This window comes from Taudactylus pleione, unplaced genomic scaffold (assembly GCF_031769625.1).
Source record: "Taudactylus pleione unplaced genomic scaffold, aTauple2 ptg000329l, whole genome shotgun sequence".
In the NCBI taxonomy this organism is placed as follows: domain Eukaryota; kingdom Metazoa; phylum Chordata; class Amphibia; order Anura; family Myobatrachidae; genus Taudactylus; species Taudactylus pleione.
Window position 1 is genome coordinate 9901210 of NW_028284730.1, and position 27959 is coordinate 9929168.

The 27959-nt window shown below is 43.8% G+C and overlaps 1 protein-coding gene across 1 annotated transcript; it reads right to left on the minus strand.

Annotated features, from left to right (window-relative positions):
• Positions 1-4364: 4364 nt before the first annotated feature.
• On the minus strand, positions 4365-27959 carry LOC148509346 (aspartate aminotransferase, cytoplasmic-like). Its single transcript, XM_088443242.1, has 10 exons — positions 27746-27959; positions 27157-27305; positions 26120-26301; positions 24595-24712; positions 16274-16386; positions 15679-15780; positions 11277-11427; positions 10885-11050; positions 7716-7858; positions 4365-6398 (listed from the first exon to the last, which is right to left on the minus strand). The coding sequence occupies exons 2-10, from the start codon at positions 27272-27274 to the stop codon at positions 6256-6258; spliced, it is 1236 nt and encodes a 411-aa protein (XP_088299368.1). The 5' UTR covers positions 27275-27305; positions 27746-27959; the 3' UTR covers positions 4365-6255.

The following is a 27959-nucleotide window of genomic DNA, read 5'->3' on the forward strand; positions in this document are numbered from 1 at the left end:
CCTCCAAGACTTTGCCCGTGCTGCTCCTCACCTTTGGAACTCCCTCCCTCTCCCTATCAGACTCTGCACCTCTCTACCATCTTTCAAACGAGCTCTTAAGACCCACTACTTCATTAAAGCCTTCCAGCTCTCATCCTAACTTGCTGCTACATCTTCCTTTCTCCCGGCCCACCCCATTCTGTGTCACTCGTGTTTGTCTTCCCCTCCCTTAAAGAATGTAAGCTCTTTCGAGCAGGGCCCTCTACCCTCTTGTGCTTCTCCCTACTATAATTTAATTTATCTCTTACTAGCCACTAGGGCAACTAACAGTTGGCTGCTTATGCGGGCGTTAATGTCACTAATATAGCAATGTTTATCCATGTCCTGTATTGTATTGTAAGTCAATGGTTACTTTTTTGTCTATGTACTTTGTAAGGCGCTGCGGAACACTTGTGGCGCCATATAAATAAATGATAATAATAATAATTATAATAATAATACTCCCAATAGTGCCCCTTTTGCTGTGACCCCAGTAGTGCCCTTATGCAGTGCCCCTTATACAGTACCCCCAGTAGTGCATCCTTATAGAGTGCCCCTAGTAGTGTCCCTTAAGCTATGCCCCCAGTAGTGCCACTATTGCAGTGTCCCAGTAGTGCCCCTTATGCAGTGCACCCAGTAATGCCTCTATACAGTGCCCATTATACAGTATACCCAGTAGCATCCCTTATGCAGTGGCCCCAGTAATGCCCCTTTGACTAGGACTGTACACCTGTCAAACCGTAATGCAGGTGTCCTAAGGCAAGCTCAGGGAGGACAAAAACCTCCCATGGAGCAGAAGGGCAGTACTTATCTCTCTCTTCACGCTGTCCTGCACTGGGGGTTTTTGGGTGGGGTGCACACTTGTTAAATAAATGGTCATCCCCCTCGTCAATGCTCACAGTCCCTCCTCCTTCTCCTCCCTCCAAGAAACCACAAGCGGAGCCAGTGTGCCGCATGCGTGATGACATCACAGCGGATGGCATCCAGAGCCACACACAGGCACAGAGATTCTCTGTGCCTATGTGTGGCTCTGGACGCCGCCATGGTAAAAGAATGAACACCCCCGGCGGCGTGCAGAACAAGGGCAGTTTGTACAGACTCCAGCTCGTGGAGTCGGCGGTGGTGCCGGGGAGGGGGTATGCGGACGTGTCTGAGGAAGGGATGTGGCCCGCGGGTGTGAGTGCTGCTCTTCTTGGTGTCACCCCCTTGAAGGGTGACACCCAGTGCGGGCCGCACCCCCTATTGACACCACTGGTCAGCAGTGCTGATTAGAGGCTCCACAGGTGGGTCTGCTGGCAGAGGGTTATGGGCAGAGGCAGAGGGTGACAGCCAGAAGCAGCAGATGATGGTGAGAGGCAGAGAATGACAGGTAGAGGGTGACAGACAGAAGCAGACAGGGAGATGCAGAGAGTGAGAGGCAAAGAATGATTGGGAAAGGCAGAATGTGACAGGCAGAGGATGACAGGAAGAGGGTGACGTGGAGAGGGAAAGGGTGGTGAGCAGAGAGTGACAGGCAAAGAGTGATGGGGAGAGGTAGAGGGTGATGAGCAGAGAATGACAGGTAGAGGGTGATGGGTAGAGGCAGGCAGGGAGATGCAGAAAGTGATTAGCAGAGATTTTAGAGGCAAAGAATGATCTGGAGAGGCAGCAGGTGACAGACAGAGGGTGATGGGGAGAGGGTGACGTGGAGAGGGAAAGGGTGATGAGCAAAGAGTGACAAACAGAGGGTGATGGGGAGAGAAAGAGGGTGATGAGCAGAGGGAGAGAGGCAGAGGGTGACAGAGAGAGGCAGAGGGTGATGAGCAGCAGGTGATGGACAGAGGCAGACAGTGACGGGAAGAGGGTGAGAGGAAATTGCAGATGGTGATAGGTAGAGACAGAGGGCGATGAGCAGAGAGTTACGGGCAGAGGCAGAGGATGATGGGCAGAGGGTTATGGGGAGAGACAAACGGTGATGAGCAGAGAGTGATAGGTAGAGGGTGACGGGGAGAGATAGAAGGCAATGAGCAGAAAGTTACGGGCAGAGGCAGAGGATAATGGGTAGAGGGTTGATGGGTAGAGGGCGATGTGGAGAGGCAAAGAGTGATGGGCAGAGGGTGAGAGGCAATGGCAGAGGGGAGAGGCAGAGGGTAATCTGCAGTCTGAGCAGCAGCAGATAAGCTGGTCAGAGCCGGAGTACTGGAAGAGACTCTTTCCTCCTGCCTGTGGCACTCACAAGATCACCAGGCTCTCCGAGTCCCCAGCAGGCAGAGCATGCGCACCAGCAGCCCGCAGTAGCTTATCCAGGATTGCAGACAGTCCGGAATGCACAATAATGAAGAATGCTTACTGCATTGATTAGATTTGAAATGAGTACTGAAGTATAGAATTACCCCTCAAAAGTGCTCTATTAGATATATTGAATGAGGTTTTATACCACAAGGGGGTGCTACTGTAGACATAATTATAAGCTAAATATCGCAGAAAAGTACAGACACAGGGGGGTCTATATCAGGTGCACAATTAGCTGTGAGAAGGCTTGTAGCCAGCGAAACGCATGTACGCTTCTTCGATTGTGTGTGTCCTACTAACTAAATGTATATATTAATATAATCTCTGAAATTTATACTGAAATTATATAAGGGGACGTGGGCTGAATGTTAGCTCTGATGCCTAGATGGAAAAGAAAACTGGTTACATTTGTGAAGGTTTACAATAGTGAAATACCTACATTAGGAGGAGAAATGCCCAAAAATATTGCACATGATCTAATCAAATACCATTAGGTGTAATAAGGTGTCTGTTTGTCTAAACATCGGCATAATGAGAAATGTATCTGTGGTTTGGAATCTAATACAAGATTTAAAACAATAAATGAAACAAACAAAAGTATCTCTGTGAAAGCTTATTACAAATGAAACATTACTGCGTCCATCCAACATTGTATGTGATCGATTAAATGTCAGCACAACGAGAAATAAAACAGTGGCTAAGAAATAAAGAAAATAAGAAATAAACCAAACAAATTTAACCCTCTAATTAAATTATGTGTATATATATTACCATTTATATGTCAGGCACTGTTCTCTAAATATAAAGAATAAAGGAAAGAGTGGTCCCAAATCAGACATGAGGTAGATGTAATAATATTCCCTTCTTCTTTGTAAGACAGTGTTTATAAATAAGGCAATCATCCTTAATTTACACCACAATAATTATAACAACCATCACAATACATAATATCACTTCAGGAAATAATAAAAACGTATCTATGTGTATGCACAATGGGCCTGATTCTGATCTCTTACAGATTGCAGTTGTGAAAATATGCTAAACTTACCTAAGCATTGGGACGCCCACTGCTGCCTTCTTATATCCACCCGACGCGACGACGTGCATCAACGTAAATATCGGGAACATGGACGCATATCGGGCAGCCCCGCAGCTTCTGTGTCTGACCTGTCTCAAACACTGTGTCTCTCCTGACACTCAGAGCTCTCATGCTGCAAAGGAGATTGCAATGGCTAATTTATACACGCCCATTAAACGGTGTGTAAACGGTCCCAAAAGGCCTGTGTTACTATAACCACCCCCCGTTACCACCCCCAAACGGGATGCAGTCATTTTACCGCTGGACGGAATGCCGGCTGTTGGAATCCCGCTGTCAAAATCCCGACGCGGGACTAAACATAGGCATCGAAAATGCCGACGCCAGTTTAGAGACCACGCCGGAATCCTGACAGTCTCCTTAGCTGTTAGCTGCAGGGGGGGATAGGTTTAGGCGCCATGGGGGGTAGGCTTTGGGGGGGGGGAGATTAGGATAAGGCACCACGGGGGTGGGTGGGTTTGGGCTAGGCACCAAGGGGGAGGGTTAGGTTTAGGCACTTACGGGGAGGGTTAGGGTGCGAGGGTTAGTATATTTAACCGAACCCTGTAGGGATACAGAGCATCGGGATGCCGCTGTCGGTATTTTGACAGAAGGCATCCCGACTGCTGGAATTTCATACCGCTTCCCCCCAACATTGGACTACCTGTCACTCAGTTTGCGAGTGAATTCTCTGTGCGAATGTAATCTCAAACCATTCGCTGCGTGTGTGCAGTGCGGCTTACGTGCATGCACAATGGCTAACAATCAATCTCAGACTCAGTCATAGTGTGACTACTATACTATACAACCAATTCCCTGATACATGGTACTCTCTTTATATACAATGTATTTTTCCTAAAGCTACAGTTCCCAAAACCCGACCCTCTAAATACTAAATAATCCCCAGCAGTTCAGAGATTCTTTTTCAAAATGTTTACTATAAAGGAACAATAAATCCACACAGGCAGAAAAAGTGTTTATTGCACAGTTTCATCTCCTTCACACATTCATTTTTTGTTTTATTTTGTGGTTATCTTTTATCTGTTTTTATTGAAATTAAAAAATTTACTTTTTAACAGTCTAATTATACACCTGATATAGACACCTTTGTTTCTGTCCTTTTATGTGATAGTCCAGACTATTCAATGCAATCCACGACGGGTAGCAGTCGCCAACATCTGACAGTATGACGGCTGCTGGCGCTGTGGGTCAACAATGATTATGATCTAATCAGTGATGGGGGGCTCAACAAGCCCCCTACTACCTATGTGGCCCCGATGAGACACACCAGCTGCAAAGCCGGTCATTCTGCCACTGCTTCAGTCAACCTAGTAGCCATTTATTTTAAAAAAATGTAGTTACATATTTAGTCACCAGGTGGTGCTGTTAATACAGTAATTATATTTACACACACACTGTAAAAGTCATGTGAATATTGTTAGTGGTTTAGAGCTGATTCCTAGTAATTTGACAGATCAGTTACTGGCACAGAAAAAACAACAATAGTGGCATCTACGGACTATTACTGACATAGTATATTAAAGGTTCCTTATCAATGCACTGAGCAGATTTCCAAGACTCAGCACTTCCGATGACTATGCTATACTTAATGACATACTACGTCATGCTTTAGTTACTTAGACAACTGAATCTCCTTCATTGTAAAGACTACATATCAGAGGTTCATATTTGGTGTCATCATTCATTGAATGGCCATGTGACTGCATTTATTATTTGATAAGTGGCCCAAAACATGCATGCATGGACTTTAGCCTGTGACTATTTTATTACAAGGGGTTTTCTACATTATATTAAAGGGTATTTTTAACCATCCCTTCCACTCACTAATATTACATTGGTGGTCCCTGCAATGGGACCTCTTCCGGTGCATGGTATGGTAATCAGTGTGAATCTCTGCTGGTAAGATCAGTAAATGTCAGGAAGCACTGGCAGAAGAAAGGCTCCAACATACAGTAATAATTAGAAACAACAGCAAGCTCCTGATTGGATAGTGAACAATCACCTAATCAGGAATCTGTAGTAATTTCTAGTTGATGGGTTGTATCTATCCTTCCTTTATCGCTCAGGTATTTGCCAAATATGACCAGCAGAGGGCGGCAGTGATCATTGCCAACAACTGGTTTCCTAAAGAAAGGGCTCTCTTTGAAATTCTATTTTGTGGGAGACAGGAGTCAGAATAATTTAAGCCATATAATCCTTGCCAGGGTACCATTGTGACCTGATAGTGACACTCTATAATCTATAATAGCAAATGCACAGAGCCGGCCCTAGCCATAGGCAAACTAAGCAAATGCATAGGGTATTTGGATTGCCTAGGGGCATCCAAGCCCGTTTGGGGCAGGTATGGCTGGGCACCAGCTGCTGGGGTGATGGGTGCTGTGATAGGAGAGGGGTGCTGTGCTGGGTAATGGGTGCTGTGTTGGGAGAGGGGTGATGGGTGCTGTGATTTGTGCTGTGCTGGGTGAGAGGCGCTGTGACGGGTGCTGTGCTGTAATCTGTGCTGGGGGAAGGGTGCTTGGAGCACAGCACAATGGGGGAAGGGGCTACAGCATAATGAGACCATGCCCCTTCCGTGAGGCCATACCCCTTTTCAGGATCCCACCGGAGAGGGGGGCACCACCCGAAATCTTGCCTAGGGCACTAGTTTGGCTAGGGCCAGCTCTAAAAATATATGACAAAGACCAGCATGTATCCAACTTGCAATGCTTACTCTTTGAAACCTCTCCAAACGAATTACACATGCTTAGACTGTATATCCCATCATAGGATGGATTTTTCCAGTGAGAATCATATACAAGAATTAGCAAAAATTCCATCCAAAACTATTTAATCCAGATTTTTTTTGTCCACACTAAATGCATTGACAATAGTTATGTCACTTCCCTTAGAATAACATCATTTATAGATTGCGTGACATAATTCAGGTTGTTGGCATTTAGGACGGATATATTAATCTGTCCATTTTCACATAAGTATACGTGTTTTTTCTTAGCCAGGAAATCCACTTGATTTGCTGTCAGGAAAAATAGAAAGTGGCAAAGTGATTATATTCCTGAGGATTAAAATTTGCTCAGAAATGCTATATCATTCTATATATTTAATAGCAATCATTCCTTTTAAAAAAAAAAGTAGTTTGGTCACAGCTAAGAGTGGAAATGAGACCTACAGAATATACATAGTTAATATGCATTGGGACAGCATCACATGGGAGACACATCAGACATGAGCAGGATTATATCCTATCTTCTCTGCATATTAGAGAGAGGAGTTTTTCATTCCATCTCACATTGGAACTCGCCTGTCGCTGATATCCTCTGGTTCCTTAGAATCCTCCAATAATAGTTTTGAATGGTTCTTAGCTTTTAGAGTTCTGTTAGAGTAGATCTTCACCAGGTGTTCCTATGCTGGAGAAAGTGCCCTGTTTAATTAGACCTGGGGACATTGGGCCTGATTCAGGTCTGGGCAGTATTGCACAGACGCAAGGGATTGGCTGTGCAGTAACGTCCAGCAAATATTTAAATGCTGCAGGAGGTGTCTATAGGAAGCAGATGTCTCCTCTCAGCAAGGGCAATCTGAGCGCAACGCTTCAGATCACTATCGCGACCATCAATCGTGATGGCAGCAGCACCAAGCTTCAGCTTACTCAGACTGGCAGCCTGGGAGGCCAGGAAATCTGTATCCCACGCAGACCCTGGCCTCGGGACTCCAAGAAAATGGGGGCTATATGTATCCATTTCCGGGAACACAGCCAAGGCATGCCGCCGCTCCAGCCCCAAATGCTGCAGCATGTCAATCATGCTACGGCTTGGAGGATCTCTGAGCGAGACTGCAGGACCTGTTCTGCTCATGCGCATAATCAGAAAACTGCGATAATAACAGTACTCACAAAACCGTCCGTTCTACCAAAATGCTGCAAGGTAGCATTATGTATTGAAATGCTGTAACCTGAACTTAGGTGCCAATGAAAAAGAAGATTGTTTCATTATTTCCCCTCATGTTTATTTAATTACGAACATAAATAAAAATAATACAAAAAACCCCCACACAATAGGACATTTAGGTTGCTTGTGGGTCATAATACAGTCTCTAATAAAGTGTACACAGTTAGTCCCCAAAGAAACGTTACAAGTTTATCCCATTCAGTGCTAAGGATGAGTGGGACTCCTTCATAGCATGCACCCCCCATAGTCTCATTTTAGTCTTTAAAATCTAAAATATATGACTGGACTTTATTTCTCATCAAGTAGTCGATAATACTCAGACAATGAAAAATATGACATGCAATGTAGAAGCCATTGTTAGACTGAGTGATTTCCACATTATTACTTACAGGTTAATCCAGTGATAGCAAACAGGCCGGCCTGCTTGGTGATGTACTCCCAAGATCTTAATGTTCCTAAGAGTCTCATCCTCTCCCTTATCTTCTCTCTGATAATTAGGAGTCGTTTTACTGTTGTTTTAAGGCTGTCATTCCTAATGACAAAAATATCAGGGTTACACTGAGACATGACAGGTGTACGGGCTAAGATAATATGGACTCAAATGTTTGCGCTAAGGGCCTGATTCAGAGACAGGCGCAAATGCGATCGCAGATGCAATTTTGCATGCAACACAGCTGTGAATATATGCTAATTGTTGAAAAAATCACCCAAGCATAGGGACACCCACTGCTGCCTTCTCACCTGTAAATATCGGTAACATCGACACACATCAAGCAGCCATCTTGCCCTTGCGGCAGGTCTGACCAGCCACAAACACTGCAGCTCTCCTGGCACACAGAGAGCTCTCATACTGCGAATGCAATCACAATGGCTAGTTTTATGCACGGCCATGAAACGGCGCTCAAACAGTCAGACACTCCTGCGTTTTTTCTGACCACCCCCCATTACTATCCCCAAATGATGACTACCTGGCACTCACTTTGCGAGTGGATCCTCTGTGCAAGCATAATCGCAAAGCATTCATGGCACGTGCGCATTGTGACTTATACGCATGCGCACTGGAAAACAATCGCTTGACCTGTGTAAAGTTCGCCCGTCTCTGAATCTGGCCCTAAGTGGCACTGTGCATGTGGCGTGGTATTCTGCGATGTGCTACTGTGTTTTTAATGTGAATGGAGGAAGTGCGTTGGTATAAAGGACCTGTAGCGGCTTTATGCACTGTGTGGGGCCTGTGAAGTGAAACCACAGAGCACACCTCAGAGCAAAGCCTCAATATACCCAAAACAAAAAGTTTGCTATTTCACATTGTAGCATTGCCACCTAGGAAACATCAAAATACAAATGCTTGTCTAACAAAGAAATTGTGCTACTGCAAGCATTAATAGATATTTACTCATATATAAGAAGAACATAGGGCCTCATTTAGAGCAGGTCACAATTTTGCAGTCAAATTATGTGCTGAAAGTCATGACCTAATGCCTGCTTGAAACACTTGTGTAAGTTTGTAGCCACATTAATAGTGTCAATATACAAACAGCCAATCAGAAGGGTGATCAATACACACCAGCCAATTGGAAGCAAGCTACTCTGATTGTCTATTTTTTTGTACTATCCCATTCTTATTTGGTAATGTTGCAAATGGACGTCCATCAAATACCCTTCAATCATTTTTTGTATTATTATTATTATTTTTTTTTTACTATCAGACTGTTTAATAAGAGAATAAGATTATAGCAAATACTAAAGTGGAAAATGAAGGATTATGTTTTAATTTGAAATAAAATATCACAATAAACAGTGCGTATATATAATATATATATATTTCTATTAGGTAGTACTGTGAAACTACATTTCTAGCACGCCCTGGCTACCAGACCTTGCTGGTGCTTGTATTTGCCATAAACTATGCCCAGGGAGTCTGCCCAAGAGCTTGCTGGTATTTTTATTTCCTTCTAATAATCTAATCTATTGCTTTTAGCAGGGTGGGAACCTCCGGCCCGTGGGCCGTATACAGCCCGCAGGGTGAAATCATCCGGCCCAGCCGGCTGTCAGCAGCAGCAGCAGAATCAGCGTAGTGTAGCAGCTGTCAGCGGCGGCAGGTAGCGCAGCGGGAGAGCGGGGATGTCAGGATGGTCATCGGCGGCAGGTAGCGCAGCGGGGGAGAGGGGATGTCAGGATGGTCATTGGCGGCTGGTAGCCAATGACAGTCCTTACACACCCCATCCCCCCGCTGCGCTATCAGCGGCAGCAGGTAGCAAAGCGGGGGGAGGGTGTGTGTGTCAGGGCTGTCATCGGCTATCAGCGGCAGGAGGTAGCGCAGCGGTGGAGGGTGTCAGGGCTGTCATCGGGCGGATTAGTGCAGGGGCTCTCTTCCTATCAGCGGTGGCAGGTAGCACAGGGGGGGGATCAGGGTATCAGGGCTGTCACTGAGTGGCATGCAGGGCTCTCTCCCCATCAGCGGTGACAGGCAGGCAGCACACGGGGAGGGAGGGGGGAATCAGGGCTGCCATTGAGCTGGTTAGTGCAGGGGCGTGCAGGGTCTCACCCTAACAACAAGGGCAAGCAGGCAGTGGTGGCACAGCAGGGGGGGTGTACAGTCAGTGATGTCATCAGGCTGGTTAGGACTGAGCGGACCCCAGGGCTGCCTTATCAATCTGCCTGTCACACATCCATAGGGACTGCCCCTCCAGACTCGGCCTGGCAACATACCAAAGAGAAGCAGTTACTTACAGCCATCGCATTACGGGTGAGTTAATAACGTTTTTAACCAAATATAGGAGGCAAATTTTAAGTCAATTTTGTATGGCCCCCAAATGATTTTCTAAAAATCAAAATGGCCCTTGGCAGAAAAAAGGTTCCCCACCCCTGCTTTACAGCAACCAAAGCGCGTCCCAAGAGGAACCCCAGAGCTATTCAGGGTGTTAGGGGTGCATACTAATTTTTCAGGCGCTAAATCCCTTGGGTGTTCCAATCTGTGTTGACCAAGCTGGGGCTGGTATCACAGGGGACCACAAGCTCCTAGTCACTGATGCTGGCTAATTATTATAAGGAAGCATTTATTTAAGGGGTACATGTTAATTTCAACAGCAGCAGCATGTACAGTATCTTAATCCGAGCCCTTTGGAGTGTATTTATTAAACCTTGGATAAAGTGAACGGAGATAAAGTACCAGCCAATCAGCTCCTAACTGTCATGTTACAGGCTGTGTTTGAAACATGACAATTAGGAGCTGGTTGGCTGGTACTTTATCTCCATCCAAGGCATAGTAAATAGACCCCTTTGAGAGCCGCAAATAGTCCTCATGTCTAGAGGGAGTGACACTGTACATTCACATGTGCACGGCCGTACTGTATGTAATTTGCACGTGCACTCTCCCAATCTGATTCTACAGACAGAGGAGGCAGCATATTCAAGTTATGCGAAGCTCTGAACTACATTGTTTTTTCTGCACAAGCAGCGTAAAATACAGCAGACTTATTGCGCACAGTTGGACTTGCACCCAAATCTATATCAGGCCATAGAATTATAATCACAAATACAGTTTAACCAATAACTCACCATTCTGCATACAAAGTTGGATTATTAAGCACTGTTGCTACCACTCGTGACCCTATAGCTGGCGGTGATGACCATATGCCTTGCACCAGACACTCCAGGTGAGCGCGGACTCGGATAACATCTTCATTGTTCCTCAATACTATTAGCAGGTTCCCAACTCTCTCACCTGCTGGTCAGGAAAACAAAAACAGCTGAAACAAAAATTAATCTTCTAGTACCTTGACCAACTAAAATGACCTATTATAATCTCTGGGGGCACAACTGTAATTATTACTTGGCAATATATAAATAATATGCTTTCCTGCGAAGGTACAAAGTTTTATATTTCAATAAAGTGATTTTCCTTACAGTCATAATTTGCGGAGCTCAACAAATGTCCCTAGAATACACACCATACAATCCAAAATTTGCGGAAAATGATTGGGAGCAGAACAGCTCAAAGTCTTCAGATACAAAGTACCGCAGAGGCCAGGCATCTGCATCCAGATCTCCGGAGGCCAGCCCCTGAGCTGTCAGGTGGAAAAACGGGAACATATTCTTTTTCTGAAATGCATATAAAGATACAAACAGCTAAAAAAATAGCTTCAGATTACAGAGCTGTAAGGGTTAAATAAAAGTCAAATTAGTGTGCTTCGGGCCATAGGCCATAGTGAAAGCTTACATGTGCGTGAGGCAGCGTTGAGGTATGAAGAGAAAAGGAGATCATGGGGCTTATGCCATAGGTTGCGAGCTGCAGCCGCTGCGGGAACTCCTGCAAGACTTCTCGTATTTTTAAAGCGGCAATCATTTTAAAGGCAAATCCAGCTTGGTTTTGCCTTTAAAATGATTGTCATTTTAAAAATAAGGAAAGACAAGCAGGAGTTCCAGATACATGTTGCATCTTTGATTTTGCTTGTCGAAAAATAAAAGTAGCTCATATGAGCTTATACAGATGTGTCCTCATACACTGTGGCTTCAGTCGCGCCAAAAGGGCAAGTCCTGGGTGACCCAGCCACGCTGGGCATCTCTTTCAACCAAATTGTGCATCTTATTCACATAAGTAAAACAACTGTACTTTGCTAGATTGCATTAATGAATTTGATGTGCAACATTTGTACACCTGTCTGCGACTGAGTCTGAGGGGTCTATTTACTAAGCTGTGTTAGGAGATAAAGTGACCGGTGATAAGGTGCCAGCCAATCAGCTCCTAACTGCCATCTCACAGGCTGTTTTTGAAAAATGGCAGTTAGGAGCTGATTGGCTGGTACCGTATCACCGTTCACTTTATCTCCTAACACAGCTTAGTAAATAGACCCCTAAATCTGTATACGAAGTGCTACAATGCAGCGGCCGCAGCTTTTTCTCATGCCAAGTTCCATTGTACTTCATCTGCGACTTTGTACGTTTTTAAAATTAATTTCTGTGCAGTTAAAGTTGCAGCACAGATGCTCTAGTACACTGAGTGGTGTTTCGCTGCACCTGCGGTGCGAATAAGATGCAAAATGTAAAGAAAGATACGGTACACAACACTTCTCTGTCTCTCGCCGTATGGTGTATTGTGTACGAGGCAGGGTCGTAGGAAGGGCGGTTCTAGGTGAGCACAAGCTCCAGGCGCCGAAGGTGTGCGGAGGCCCCGCCCACTGTGTACCCGGCAGCTGTCTAAGCTGACAGCCTGGATTAGGCCGGGGGGCAGGGTGCCATGTGCCCCCTGGGCCGCGGGCAGTCTGTGTCTCTGTGACACAGCTGCACCGCGCATGTACACTGACTGGACGGAGTTCGGTCAGCATTACACAGTGACAAACACACAGCCATTGGTGCAGGCAGCTGTGTGTTTGTTTTAATTAGCAGCCAATGAGAGTCTGTCAGACTCTCACTGACTGCTGCTGCGCCTACTGCAGGAGCCGCTCCATCTTCCGGCTCCTGCAGTGGGTAATGGGAGAGACGTCATGGGGCCGGACCCAGACGGTAGGCGTTCCCATAGTGGGCGTGCTGTCACTCACCATCGACAGCACGCCCCCTTTGGTGCGAGACCCATAGCGACGACTTGGCCGTCGCTATGCGAGTCTCGCACATGCACACGTCGGAGCTCCCTTCGTCGTGCGCATGTGCACTAGGGCACCATCGACCCGCTTGCGAGCGGGTCTGGATCAGGCCCTCAGTTCACTGGTCATTCCAGGAGAGTATTCCTGTATGGGAAATGGACTGCATCCCCAGGGAAAATATAATATATCTGCACCCTCTGTATTCCCCCCACCTCTAGTGCCCAAACACTATGCATCAATACTCCATGTGTCACACCTACCTAGAGCCATGGGAATGCCTACTTTTGTTGACCAATGCAGAATCCAGGGAGCATTCTGATAAGCCCCAGCTGAAGGCTCAATGCTGCACTGTTGCTGGCGGTGATTCTCACTTTACATTCCATAAATATTACCGAGGGTTGTCCTAGTAACTAGTGTTTTAAAACAAGAGAGCACCAAATCTCAGGAAGAGGAGGCAGAGGGTCCAAACTGGGTGACTCATGGAGATGTCACAGGCCTGCCACCACTGACGTCAGTAAACATCGGAACTAACATTCTGAATGTTCGTAAGAGGATATTAAATAGTAGTTTTGATATTACAAATAGAAGCAAACACAGAAGTATATTTACTAAGCCTTGGATGGAGATAATGTAAAAAGGGGAAATGGTGGAGCGCTAAATTCAACCAGAGATCATCAGTGAATCACTGGCAGCTGACACAGGGGGATTTCTGCCTTACTAACCCCAAAACACCAAGGAATAAAAAATAACTGTGTGTTTGCGACTGAACTCATAGAAACATAGGTATCAAACAAAAAAGCTTTAGCTAGAAGTTCTTTTATTCATATTCAAAATGGCAACAATAAATCTAATATGAGAACTGCAGTTCCTAAAATCAACAAGAAAATGTTATATGACAAATACAATACAGCACTGTACATGAAGAAAATCTAGTGTAGTTCCCTATGGGAAAGAATAAATGAACTGGCTGTGATTAATCAGGAATAGATAGTTCAGCATATAAGGGAACCCATAGAGGAGTACATGCAAAATTGAATACTTAGTTGCTCAAAATAGAAAATCATCAGCGTCTCTCTCCCAATTTGGGGAACGGCCATGGATCCTCAGTGATGTTAAAGTCACTCACCACTCAATTTAAGGCAGTCTTGGGCATGGAGCAAAACCCAGGAGGTAGGTATATTGAGTCGTCCATCCTGGGCAGAAATGCAGACCGCTGTAAGCAGGCTTCCTGTTAGATATTAGCCGGAGTGAATACCCCGGCTGCTTGTCCTGCGTGAAGCCACAGTAGTGTAGTGCAGATGATTGCAGGGGGCGTGCAGCTCAAGCGCTGTGCCGCAGCTGGTTAAAGGAGGCTGTAACAGGAGGGCCCAGACAGCAATGGAATCTGTGTACCGTGGGCCTGATTCAGACCCGGTCGCAAGCACTGAGCGCTCGCAACCGGGTCGATAATGGCCCACAGTGCATGCGCACGACGGAGCCGGCTCCGCCGTGCACATGCACGAGACCCGGCTAGCGACGGGCAATCCGTTGCTCCGGGTCTTGCACCAAAGGGGGCGAGCTGTCAATGTTGAGTGACAGATTACCCCATTTGGTGGGCGGACCGGGGCGGTGGCTGCCCAAACGGAGGCGTTCCCGAGGGAACGCTTGCCATTTGGGGGCGGACCCACTGATATCACGAGTGATGTCAGTGGAGAGCTTCCGGCTCTGTTAGAGCCGAAAGCTCTCTGGGGCTTGAGATGAACAAGACCCTACCACAAGGGTCTCGTCGCAAGCCCGATGGTCGCGATGGTCTTGACCATCGCGACCATCATCATGGCCGCTTGCTATAGCTGTGGGTGGTCAGGTTGCGGCTCCAAAAAAAAAAAAAGCACTGATTCAGAGCGAGCACTCTTTCAGAGCGTCCGGCTATGAATCAGGCCCCGTGCTCCTTCCTCCCACACTGAGGTGTGTTCCGTGTCCCGGATAGAGACCCCCAACAGCAGCAGCAGAGAATTAGCTGGTGAAAGACTGGTGGGTCAAAAGAACGTAAGCAGTTCAGTAAAAGCATAAGAACCTTGATGCGTTTTCCTCTGTAACATGTATGGGTTCCCTTATATGCTGAACTATCTATTCCTGATTAATCACAGTCAGTTCATTTATTCTTTCCCATAGGGAACTACACTAGATTTTTTTCATGTACAGTGCTGTATTGTATTTGTCATATAACATTTTCTTGTTGATATTAGGAACTGCAGTTCTCATATTAGATGGAGATCATGTACCTGCCAACCAGCTCCTAACTGTCATTTTTCAAACACAGCCTGTGACATGGCAGTTAGGAGCTGATTGGTTAGTACTTTATACATCCACTTTATCTCCACCCTAGGCTTAGTAAATAGACCCCACATGTGAGATCTCACAAAATAAACCAATATCGATATGACCTGCTTGTTTAGTGCTAAAAATGCCAGGAAAATCCCCCGTTGCTAGATACTAATGTGACCGGTAATACATCAACAGTAATCCCGTTGTCCATTCATATACAGTACAGTAGATAAGGCAGACTGCTGCAGTGATTGCTACTTAAGAGTAAAGAGAACCATGCTGGAGTGATAGTTAGGGCTAAGAATGACGTCTAATAATATCTTTACTTGACATTTCAGGGTGGAAAAGCGCTGGCATTCATAGTGCATAATATCGCTCCCAGGTTGGCAGGATAATGTCAGCAGCTATCCCACGCCCTTATCACTTTGTTATTACTTTCTTTACAGCTAGGAAAACAATTATCTCTCACCTTCATTATATCTGCTATCTGCTTCCACTCACTGTTGGCAAGTTGTATTCCGGTTGGATTGCAGGACACGGGCAGCACAACAACAGAAGAGCCAGGAGAGTTCTGGCACAAGATAAAGAAATAACATAAGAAATAATCTGCACTTACAGTATAGAACCCTAGCCTATTAATATAATCACACTGCACAGCTGTGTACAGCTACATCATATTTCTGGCAGGTGATGAGATGAACTTAGCAAGACGTTTAGGGGTCTGTTTACTAAACCATGGATGGTAGATAAAGTGGATGGAGCTAAAGTACCAGCCAACCAGCTCTTAACTGTCATTTTTCAAACACAGCCTGTGACATGGCAGTTAGGAAGTGATTGGCTGGTACTTTATTTCCATGCAAGGCTTAGTAAATAGACCCCTTATTGTGAGGCACAAGTGAGCTAGAAGGGTTCTAATAAGCTGCAAAGAGCAGGGGGAACAAAATCTGTCCTATCAATTAAAACACACAAATAAATAAGAATAGCAAATTAAAAATAAAGTTATTAGTGATTACGTCACAATATATAAAAATAAATAAAATAACTGGCTCTACCCAGCACCTTACCTCCAGATCCTCTAGCAACTCAGGTAATGCCAGGCCCATATTTTTGCTGTCCCAAAACCGATAAGGACAGATATCTGCTACTCCAGCAGCTTCAAATATTCGGTGGTACCAGTCTAATGAGTACAATAAAGAGCAGGATTAGAGGATAAGTAACAGAAATGGCTCAGGGCAGCGATGTACAGTAAGTGAGGAATCTCTGCATGGAAGACTATCACTTTTTGTTTGCCTATATATTTAATACATATTTAGGGTCTGTGCACACAAGTTCATTCTTTATGCCTTCAGGTCCGCACCTTCAATAGGTTGATTAGGGGAGACAGAAGCTCAAAACAAAAGTAATCAATCTTTATTGAGATAGACACTGATGCAATAATGCAATGAGGATGGGGGAACGTAGCAAGACAGAGGACACAATGAAGGTGGTGGGGAAGTGATTACAATTTAAGTGATTTACATAGATAGATAGATAGATAGATAGATAGATAGATAGATAGATAGATAGATAGGCAGATATGAGATAGGCAGATATGAGATAGGCAGATATGAGATAGGCAGATATGAGATAGGCAGATATGAGATAGATATTAGATATATATATATATATATATATATATATATATATATATAGATAGAGAGGTAGATAAATAGATAGATAGATGAATGAGAGATATGAGATAGATAGATAGATAAATAGATAGATAGATAGATAGATAGATAGATAGATAGATAGATAGATAGATAGATAGATAGATAGAATTTGACCACAGGACATAGCCATGCTTAACAATTGAATAGACAAACTTGGCTATTCCTTAAATACATTGACGCCATGAATACCACCATCATTTCCCGATGGCATACAGTACACCCAAATCTATTTTGGAGATGATCTCTGTCCTATTTAAATTGGGACTTTTGGGAGAAATTCTTAATTGTCATTAAAACAAATAGGTATATATATATATATATATATATATATATATATATATATATACACATACACATTTATGTAGAAATCTACTACTCTGCTGCATGGTTATCTAGGCAGGGACAGAAGTCTTATGTGTCATTATGAGTTTAGTTAATGTGAAGTGTAACCTTTATTATAGATGAATAGTGCTTTCCTTAGAACATCACATCAATAGATGTTTTACATTTCAAAAGAAACTGCCAGTGCGGGAGATCACTTGCCTTACTGACTGCACCTGTAATTGCAGAACAAGCTAATATTTCTACGCATCAGCAATACTGACCGATAGCGGAGCATGCTCATGCAAACTTAGTTACATTTTACAGGCAAAGGAAAGACATTTGTACCATTGTAATTTACAGATGTAGTTTCCGCGTTGCGCACGCACATAGCGCTGCACTCGCTGGGTTGTGTCTAGGCGCAGCCAGCGTTCTCCCCATTGAAGTCTCAGATGTGCGCGTGCATACGCATACTATAGATGCGGGGACACTAGTCGCGCCATCCATGCCACGATGCGCTCGCATCACGGCAGCAATGACATCAGCTACATCTGTAGTACTTATTAATTAATATTTACTAATATAGTGCCAGCATATTCTGTTGCGCTTTTTTCATTTACTTACGAAACAACAATACAGTAGAACAGTAATAAAACAAGACTGACATAGGGGTAAGAGGGCCCTGTCCACAAGCCTACAGTCTATAAGGAAAAAGGCATCTGATACACAAGGATACCTATTGCAGATCGGTCCAGTCGGATTGCAGAGGTTCCTGGTGGGCTGTTTGCCTGGTGTCAGAAGGATGTGGGAGTGTACAAAGAGAATATATGTAAGTTTTGTGTGAACTGTGTAGAGGGCAGGTCATTAGAATTACTTATGGAGATTATGTGGGTTGTTCTGGAATATGATAAACTGCCTGCAGAGAGAAGTTTACAGTTAATGTTTGGAAAGGGAGAGTATTCTACAGAGTGGGTGTTAGAGTTCTGTCCCAAGGGCCGTCGAGAGCTCAGACGGGCTTGGGTAGTGGTGAGGCAAAGCCAAATCCAGGAGGCATGACCACATCCCCTCATAAGAATTTAAGAAACTACTATGTGTGGCACCGATTTTACTATGCTTCCAGCTCTGCTCCTGGACAGGCCTTTAGCGGAGCCCATGTCCCAGGTAGAGCAGATTTTATTCATGTGAAAATATAAATTTTCACATTGGATAAATTATTTTCTCACATCAGCATTTTTAATGCCGATTGTGATAAATAGGGCTCTTAAGAGGAATCTGCTGTCGTATAGTCTGCTCCTCTCTGGCACAGTGATTTTTATTTCTGACCATTCTTATAGTCACATTATATATAGGTAGAACATACAGTATCCTCCTGTATCAGTTAAAGGAGTCTGCTATTATATATGTCACTAACATAAGACTCTGCTCCTAGTCGTCTCAATTCATACCCTTACTGGGCTGTATGAATATCGGCAGTAGTTAGGGACAATTATGTTCTGAGTCACTATTCTAGGCTAGGCTTCCACATTCTAAGCTAGCTGTTAAGGATTCGTAATCTATTTCCATACAATCGTTATATAATCAGGGCTCTGTTACACACCGCTGATTCGCTAATGAGGCTTTGTCAAGGCAAACCTTGTGTCATGCCTTCAGCATAGGGTTTGTTATGTTGCACTATTTTACATTAGCAGCCCCACCTAGTGGTCAGGACAGCAGCAGTTTAAACCTGATCCATTTTGACCTTCTTAACATTCCATAGCAGTCTAGCAATGCATTCTGGGCTAAAGGAGCTGTAAGCAGCCATTTCCTTTTTCACATGGTACCAGACAGTCATCATTACATATGCTCAACCTGGTACAGCATCCGATGGTGATTTCTAAGCTTCAACTGTGCCATAGATCTGCTTAGCCAGTTATGTTATGCATGTAAGCTGTACTATGTGACATTACAGTCTATAATTTGCATACTGTATGTTTCATTTTGTTTGCATATCCCATGTCATGTATATGTTTGCCTTGCATTCCCATGTACATATAGTAATTGCCTTTCATTGTTTGCTTACAGTTTTACCACATCACATGTCATCACATCACTTGTCTTATCATTACTTATCATTTCTACGCAAGTTCCTCTATCGAATAATAAACTAAGTTCTTCAGATCACATCTGACTGGATTATTGGAAGATAGAGTATTGGTTATGCTGGTTGCTACAAATTTGTCAGACACTTAGTGCGGGGCAGTACACCTTGCAAGCAGTTAGCCACACACACACACACACAAACACACACCAGGGGCGTATTTAGAGAGGAGAGGGCCCGTGTTCACTCCCCATCTGGGGCCCCCTCCTCTCTCCCCAGCTGCTGTCAGCAAACAGACAGCAGCAGTAGACTCCGTGCACTACAGTGTTCCCGGAGTCTACTGCGGCAGCCATTTTCCCGGTGATTACCCACTGCGCATACACAAAATGCCGGGAAAATGGCAGCGGCTGGGACATCGGAGAGGTAAGTATGAAAAAAAATATGGGTACAGGGGTTGCGGTGAAGGGGCCCATGTGCACCACACACCCTGCAACCATTATAAATACACCCCAGACACACATATAGATACTGTTTTGTGAAGGTAGGTGAGAATGTCTCCCATGGCCTCTCTTCCCATGGGGGGACATCCATGGGTCATTATGGAGGTTTTCCTGAAGGATAAGGTCTATAATACCATGTGGTGATGCCCATTTTCATCCAGGGAAGTACAGTAATGTTCCCTTTACCCTCAGGCCCAGGCATGCATTGATTCTCTGGAGTGAAAAAAAAGCCTTGCACAGAGGTCAGCAGGTCTCAATCATTCTATACATTCATTCTATACTGAATACCCGGATAGATTTGGCAATAAAACACAAATCTGCAGTCCCTTTGATGGTTACTGAACAATGTAAACAAAGATTGCGTCAGCAGACAATGGAGGTGCCATCCTATACAATAGCATTGCGTGTGATCCAGCTATGCAAAGGACCAAACAGCAGCATATTTATATCTAGTCTGAATGCCATTGGTCTGTAGCCCTGTAAGCTATACAGCAGCAGGATTGTGTTTTTTCCTTTGGCTAGTGTAGCCGCCCATATCTTCCTGTCATGGAATGAGAAACGCTAACGGAGAGAGAGATGTAGCTGTAACTACAAGAAGGAAATGAATAAAAATAGACAATAAAGCAATGGCTTGTGGATGTGGGCATTGCTCCCAGTAGGCATCTAAGAGTCGTAAGTAAGAAAATACAATTCAAGCTGGGGGGGGTGGGAGTGAGCTGTATAATGGCACTGAGTGAAATCTCTCCCTAGAGTGACTGTAATTGTTTCTAGCGTGCCAAGCATCATGTGTTTACAAATGCCAAGCCTAAAGACCTCGCTGGGAATCCTGGGAAAGCCGGACGCACCAGTGTCATCACCACAGGAGCTCATCTGCTTATCTGATCAATCTCTGCTCCAAAAATGCATTATGAGATAATTACTCAACCATGGGCTCCTCCTGAAACTATGAAAGGAGCTTAATCACTTGTATTTTATAATTGTTTTGCACTTAAAATTAGTATTTAACAGTGTCAATACTGGTAAAATATTTTTTCTTCATAATAAAGCATTTTACTTTATGTGTGTGGGCTTACTGAGCATAATGTTAAATATCGCAATATAATTCTCATTTGCAGTATGCCCAAGCCATATACACACACACACACACATACATACATATACATACATATATATAATATATATATGTTAATTGGCTCCCAGCAAAAATTATCCCTAGTGTATATGTGTGTGAGCATGTGGTAGGGAATATAGATTGCAAGCTCCACTGGGGCAGGGACTGATGTGAATGGCCAAATATTCTCTGTAAAGCGCTGCGGAATATGTGTGCGCTATATAAATAACTGGTAATAATATATATACATATATATTTGTAAATGTACCGTAGCATTTACATACTAAACTCTCTCATAGAAGTAGGATTTCCTAGGTTACATCCTAAGTCAGCACTTTGCAGCTGAAACCCTCACACAGACAATTAGAAAAGATAACAATTCTGTGACAGAAGAATAACAGCTATTTGGCAGAATACTAACTGGCTTTTGCTGTGAGACTACTGTATTCTGAATAATGTACTTTGGGCCTAATTCAGCATGGACCGCTATTGCGATAGCGTACGCAGATGTCCGATTGTTGCGTACTGCGCATGAGTATGCATCGCAGTACGCGAGTTAGAATTCCGATTGCTCTGCATTCACCTACGCAGATACAAAACCATTGCAAAGTGAGTGACATCAGGTCAGCGTTTGGGGGGTGGTGACAGGGGAGTGGTCGATGAATGCAGACGTGCCTGTCAGTTTCAATGCCGTTACTTGGGCGTGCATAAATGAGCAGCTTGAGTGCTCACTGCGTGCGACGAGGTTAGCAATTTCTGAGTGAGGTCTGACCTGTTGTAATTGTGTATGAGGCGTCGAAGGTTACTCCATGTTCCCGATGTATATGCAGGATTGCAAGGTATTACAAATGTGTGTAAGCTGTAGTGGGCGTCTCTATGTTGGCTTTGGTTGTCTCTATAATAGCTTTGCGATTACAGTCATTAGCATATTTTCGCAAAAGACCTGCGTGCATAATCGCAGCTGCAATGGCAATAGCGATCCGTAATGAATCAGGCCCATTATTCCAAACTGAACAAGTGGCTTATAATAGAGGTTGATGGGATTATAACCTGTGTCTGACTCCAAAACCACAGAGACACCCGGCACTACTGTAGCTGGTGATTTGATAGAAGATGCTACAGCCCCCACCAGCCATGGCTGTTTTCACCTCAGTGGTGGCTTATTGGACTTGCACAAACATTGATCTCGAAGCAAATGAGAAATTATTTTGATATTAACAGCCACCGGGCATACTGTACATACTGTATATAGGAGGCTTGTAAAATAGCCCAAAGTCTTTCAGTTCTACATATGGATCATTGTAGTCTGTAGAGCCATTGAAGATATAGGGGAGAAGTAGATTTGGTGCATTTGAACCCTAAACATAGGCAAGAAAAGATGCATGCATAAAGAAGACACTTACATGCTTATGTTCAGCTAGACATAACCCATGTTTTGTCCAACTCTACAATGCTAGAGTATGTCAGGTAAGTGTTACACTTATGCAGCGCGATAGTGTTGACAGTACTAGTAGAAGGAATGCATTACCATATTTATACACAATATAATAACAGAGATGTATAAATCATATATGGAACAGATATTAGTCTTGACATTGTTATTAATAAATGCAAAAGGCACATTTACCATATAAAATAGAAAACAAACACAAATACAAAAATGCTAATAATGGATTATAGCAGCCACTCTGATGGTTCAAGTATTATCAACTGGAGGGGTCACATTCGCTGCTAATCTTTGCTATCATTCCTATTGGCAGATGCCTACAAGTTGGTAGGTGTGTAGCAAATGTGAACAAGGAGGTTAGTTCACACATTGATTACCAAATCAGAATGGGTTTTATTTAAGAGAACATGATACAGATGATATAATATAAACATCTGTCAATATGATAAGGTATTAATCTTTCTTGGGCTATGTACTGTACAGCCGTACAGCACCGTGACACTCCAATAACACAGTGGTAGGCTTGGGCACATGCAGACCCTTTTATAGACCCAAGTAAACAAGTCTTGCACCTGCAGTCTAATCAGTCTGGTGACTAAGACATGTGATGTTATTAAAGCTGATGAGTCGTACACAATAACACTTAGTTAAGGGACAGCTTGTAGTGATTGTAATTTGTAACCATTTAACCTCATGTTAACAATTCTATATTGCTACAGCAGCCCCCCAGCACCTGCTGGAGATCCAGTTCCTGACAAGAGCATATATGTGTCTGGGTCCAGATCTATCTCAGTTACGTAACTCACCCACACTTGCCCTCCTATTCTCTCCCCTATGCTGCCTCTTCATTAATAAGGAGCCGCAAGTGTAAGGTATGACAAAATCTGCATAGAGACACATGCAAATTGTTGCTGCTCATACGTAGTATACAAATGCATAAATTATGCTATTTAATAAGTATACATACAGCAAACTACATAAGCCCTATAGTATCAGATAATTTTTACCGAAAGTGCTGCAGTTTCAATTTTATATAGAGTTTTACAGTGCAGTACATACATTATATCACTTCATACTTATACTTAGGCCCATATGATTGCTGATATGTTTTCTGTGTATGTAAAGTATAAGTGGAGTAGAATATTTTCCCCTCTAGTGGTAGTTAGAACAGGTCAGTGTAAGTGTCTCTTAAGACCTGTGCTAGTAATGTATTTTTCATTAAAATGTGTTCATGCTAAATAATAATTAAATAAGTTGTCTGCTTGCAGCATATCCAAGACACTAGAGTCCATTCATTATGTTAATTAAGTATCCAACTTGGTGTGAGCAGCAGCGGTGGATACAAGATTTCTGGAGCAATTCACAATTGATCAGGTGTGGAGAGAGGTGATCCGCAGATTACCTGTCTCCACATTCCCTATGAAACTTAGTCTGACTCAGCAGTGCTACTGCACATGTGTGAATGTCAGTTCATGCAGACGCAACTTCTGGCGGAAGGAGCGAATTTGGGGCGGAGGGATCAGAATGGATCCCTCTTCACAACCCGGGACTCTTTTCCATAGGAAGGAGCAGTGGTCCTGGAACAAACACCATCTTCAGATGGCATAAGTTCCCGCAGTCATGCTATGAAAATATTGTATTTTCAGAACTTGATGAATTTAGGTCCCCATGCTAGTGCATGGGGATGGCGGGCCACACCGGGGCTGAAAGGTACTGTAAGCAGGAGATATTGGTGATATCTCCTGTATTACCTTTATAATGAATGGTCCCAATAACTAACTTTTACATTTTTAACTAACATTTGTATATTTGCACTTGCTTTTGTATAAATGAAGTGATGATGAATAGACCCCACTGTATGTCCTACATTTTTTAACTATTTTTCTCATGCCTCTGTCAAACACCCCTTCCTAAGTTATTATTTACTGGGGGAAAAAACAGTAGTTGGTAAAGGCCGAATGCTATAGAGCAGGGGTTCCCAACCACGGTTCTCAAGGCACACTAACAGTCCAGGTTTTAAGGATAGCCATACTTGAGCACAGGTGACTTAATTAGTACCTCACTTATTTTAATTTAACCATCTGTGCTTAAGCATGGATATCATTAAAACCAGGACTGTTGGTGTGCCTTGTGTCTATATGGTTCCCCATTACCCAGTGCAGCACTTTTTGTACTACAGCCCTAGAAACCTGAACACAATAGGAGGACGGGACTTACCATAAGCGCATAGGGGGATACAGACTGACACTTTCCCAGTTATGTTGTACCAACGTCTGAGGAATTCTGCCGCGACTCTGAAAGCTCCGGTGCTCCCCAGTGTTTGTACGGCACTTGCCTGGCAATAAAATAGAAGAAGGATGGTAATCCATTATCTTCATCAGATTGGGCATGCGATCTAATAGCCGCAGGAAAGTTTGCTTTAATAATTTATTTTAATGAGAACTATTAATTGCATTCCATATGGCCTGAATTTGTAGACCAGATATTACAGCCATACAGTTTGCATTTATTGTCACATAAGATGGGCCAACATCTGCGTTAGTTAATATCTAACATCTGTACCCAAACTCATTAGTGTGTGCAAAGTCCTTTCGCAATGTAACTTGCTGTTTACAAATTGATTGTGCCCATTACTTGGTAAACAATAGATTCTAGTTCACAGAGAAGTAAACACTAGCGTAATGCAATGTAATAGCTGCATCCTTGTGTACGTTGGTGCTGCCCACACAATATCAGCCCATTGTCTGTAGGTGTCGGGTGCATTTTAAATCTCAAATTTTAATTCTAAAAAAAAAAAAAAAAAAAAAAAAAGTTGATTGTTGGGGTCATTTTACTAAAGTGAGAGTATATTTAGAAGTGGAGATGTTGCCCATAGCAACCAATCAGATTCTAGCCATTATCTTCTAGAAGCAGGAGCATTTCCAGTGAGGAGGGGGCCTGTTTGCAGTCTCCGTCATGGGTCCCCCCTCTCCGTTTGGCAGCCAGCAGTGCTCTGAGCTATGCACGCCAAGCACCAGAATTATAGACTCTGGGTACTAGAGTGTGCCCAGAGCCCGTAGCGCATGCACAGGTCACCGGGGAAATGGCCACTGCAGCCATTTTCCCTGTACTGTGCATGCCCAAACAACGGGAAAATGACCGCTGCGGCCATTTTCCAGACATTTTTACAGTGCCGGGACTCCAGAGAGGTAAATATATTATGGGTGCAGGGTGTGTGGTGTGGGGCCCCGTGTGCCCTGCACACCCTGCACCCATTATAGATATGCCCCTGTCTAGAAGGTGTTCGTTAAATGTTAAGTAGAATCTGATTGGTTGGTATGGGCAACATCTTCATTTATAAAAACTCTCACTTTAGTAAATATACCCCTTAGTCTTTGACTGGTGTATGAAGTATTATTTAGGTGTGATTACAGGGTTTAGAACACTTATTGCTTTCATTTGTGATGTGTTGGAGAGAATGTTCGCAGGACTAAGACAAACTGAAGCACGGATTATTTAAGCAAAGTCACCTCTTGCATGTAGACAAGCAGCTAGGTGAATATGTAGCTGTAGCCACTGACTGTAGCATCTGAATGATGTTAATAACAGAACATTATTGATGTCATTCTCCTGTCAGATTGTTACAGGATGTTGGTAGTGCACATGTACAGTAGCTGTAAATGAAACCTGTTTACATAATTACTTAAGTCACTGCAGGTACTGTAAGTGAACTCAAACATAATTTCAGTGGCCAATGGTTTACCCTGTTTTCCAGGATAGCCTTGCTGTTCCTCCCAAGAGCAAGTTCTGTAACTCCGCGGATAAACTCCGCAGATCCGGTTACTGGCTGAGGCTCATAATTTCGTGTTGGATCATTGATTATCTGTAGATACACTTTCCTCACTGGTGGTGGAACCCAGGGCTGACCGCCATCAAACACAAGCTCTATGCAACAAAAAGACATATATAGTATGAAGAGACAGATGGGTCCATTCATCATCACTTAATTTCTACAAAAGCAGGTGAAAAATTAACATTTTCACCTACTTTTGTAAAAATTAAGGATCGGGGCTATTCATTATAAAGGTAATGCAGGAAATATAACTGATATCTCCTGCTTACCCTTCAGCCCCGATCTGTCCCCATACACTAGTAAGCTAGTATTTTCGGAGCTTGACTGCGGGAGTATTTGCCATCTTCAGATGGAGCACCCACCGCTCCTTCCCTATGGGAAGTAGTCCCAGGCTGTGAGGAGGGATCCTTTTGGTCCATCCACCCCTATCCGACTCCTTCCGCCAGGGCTTTGTGCGCATGCATCATGCAGCCTAGTTCAGGCAGGCGGCCTGAGTTTCACTGCTCCAAAAGAAGCAATAAAGAGGATTGCGAGAGACAGGTGATTTTTGGATCAGCTGTCTCCGCTCAGGAGCAGTGTTAAATTGCTCTGGTGAACTTGTATCCGCCACTGCCACTCGCAGCAAGTTGGATAATTCATTTTAGGGGGCCGCCCAGCCCCAATAATTAGCATAATGAATGAGCATCTGCTTTGGGGCCCCCAAGAGGCCAAGACATCCCACAATACACTTTCCAGCTATGGATCCAAACTACTTTTGCCTGCAAATATCATAAACCAGGCCTCTTTGCTTAGTAATAGTTTACTTTATGAGTGTTTTGAGAGTAGGGATATCATTTTCTAGATGGTGAAGAGCCAAATTCTCCTGGATGACTATTTTTGCACTATGCAATGTGCCTATTGCCCTGCTGTCTCTGTACAGATATGAATAGGTTTAGCTCCCATTTTACCTCTTTGCTGGAGGAAAATTTTTCTGACATCTGTGTCTTTCAGAAAAGCCTCTTCCCGTAGGTCATCATTTTCCTTAGGAGTTTTAGGAACATCAAGGAACACAGACAGAGATGCCATTGTCTCCTTCACTTGTTTACTTCATCAGGAACTGAAAAAACAGCTTTGTTGCTGAGCAAATAAAATCATCTGCTTGGATAAGGTAAATAGTTTAAGCAAGGGTGTTTTAAGAGAGGAGGGGGTCCGTGTGCAGACTAAATGTGGGTCCCCTCCTCTCTCCGGCATGTGCTAAGTGCCAGAATATACTGAGCATGCGTGGGTCTCTGGGAAAATGGCACCTGCGCCATTTTCCCGGGGACAGCAGTACTGTGCATGCACGAGTCACTGGGAAAATGGCTGCCACCACTTTCCCAGTGATTTTTGCTGCTCTGCAGTGCCGGCCACCTCCCAAAACACTGCACATTGGTACAGACCTCCACAAATAGGATAGTCATGCAATAGGTGAGATGGTTGGGAGGTATGCATAGGTACATGCCCACTTCATAAATAGTAATACCCTGATAGCCACATAAAGTTTAGAGTATGACTTACCTTTTCACACCGAACGTGACATGGCCATGCATACAGTAGGTTTCCTAATTGTCTCTGCTACATATTCCTCTGTGGTTATGTAATGCAGCACTTTTCAAGGATCAAACAGACCAGTCTATTTTCTTTAAATAAAATCCAAGGAACAATACTCTGCCTTTCATTTAAGCACATTTATATGGGACTGCGCTGTAAACACAGCCTGTGGGCACCTGTC

Excerpts from the sequence above, each read along its gene's own strand:
- LOC148509346 (XM_088443242.1), bottom strand. The coding sequence starts at position 27,274 with ATGGCATCTCTGTCTGTGTTCCTTGATGTTCCTAAAACTCCTAAGGAA. Across the intron at positions 16,387-24,594 it reads TATCCCCCTATGCGCTTATG|ACTGGTACCACCGAATATTT; the intron begins GTAAGTCCCGTC and ends TGTACTCATTAG. Across the intron at positions 7,859-10,884 it reads CCAACTTTGTATGCAGAATG|GAATGACAGCCTTAAAACAA; the intron begins GTGAGTTATTGG and ends TTTTGTCATTAG.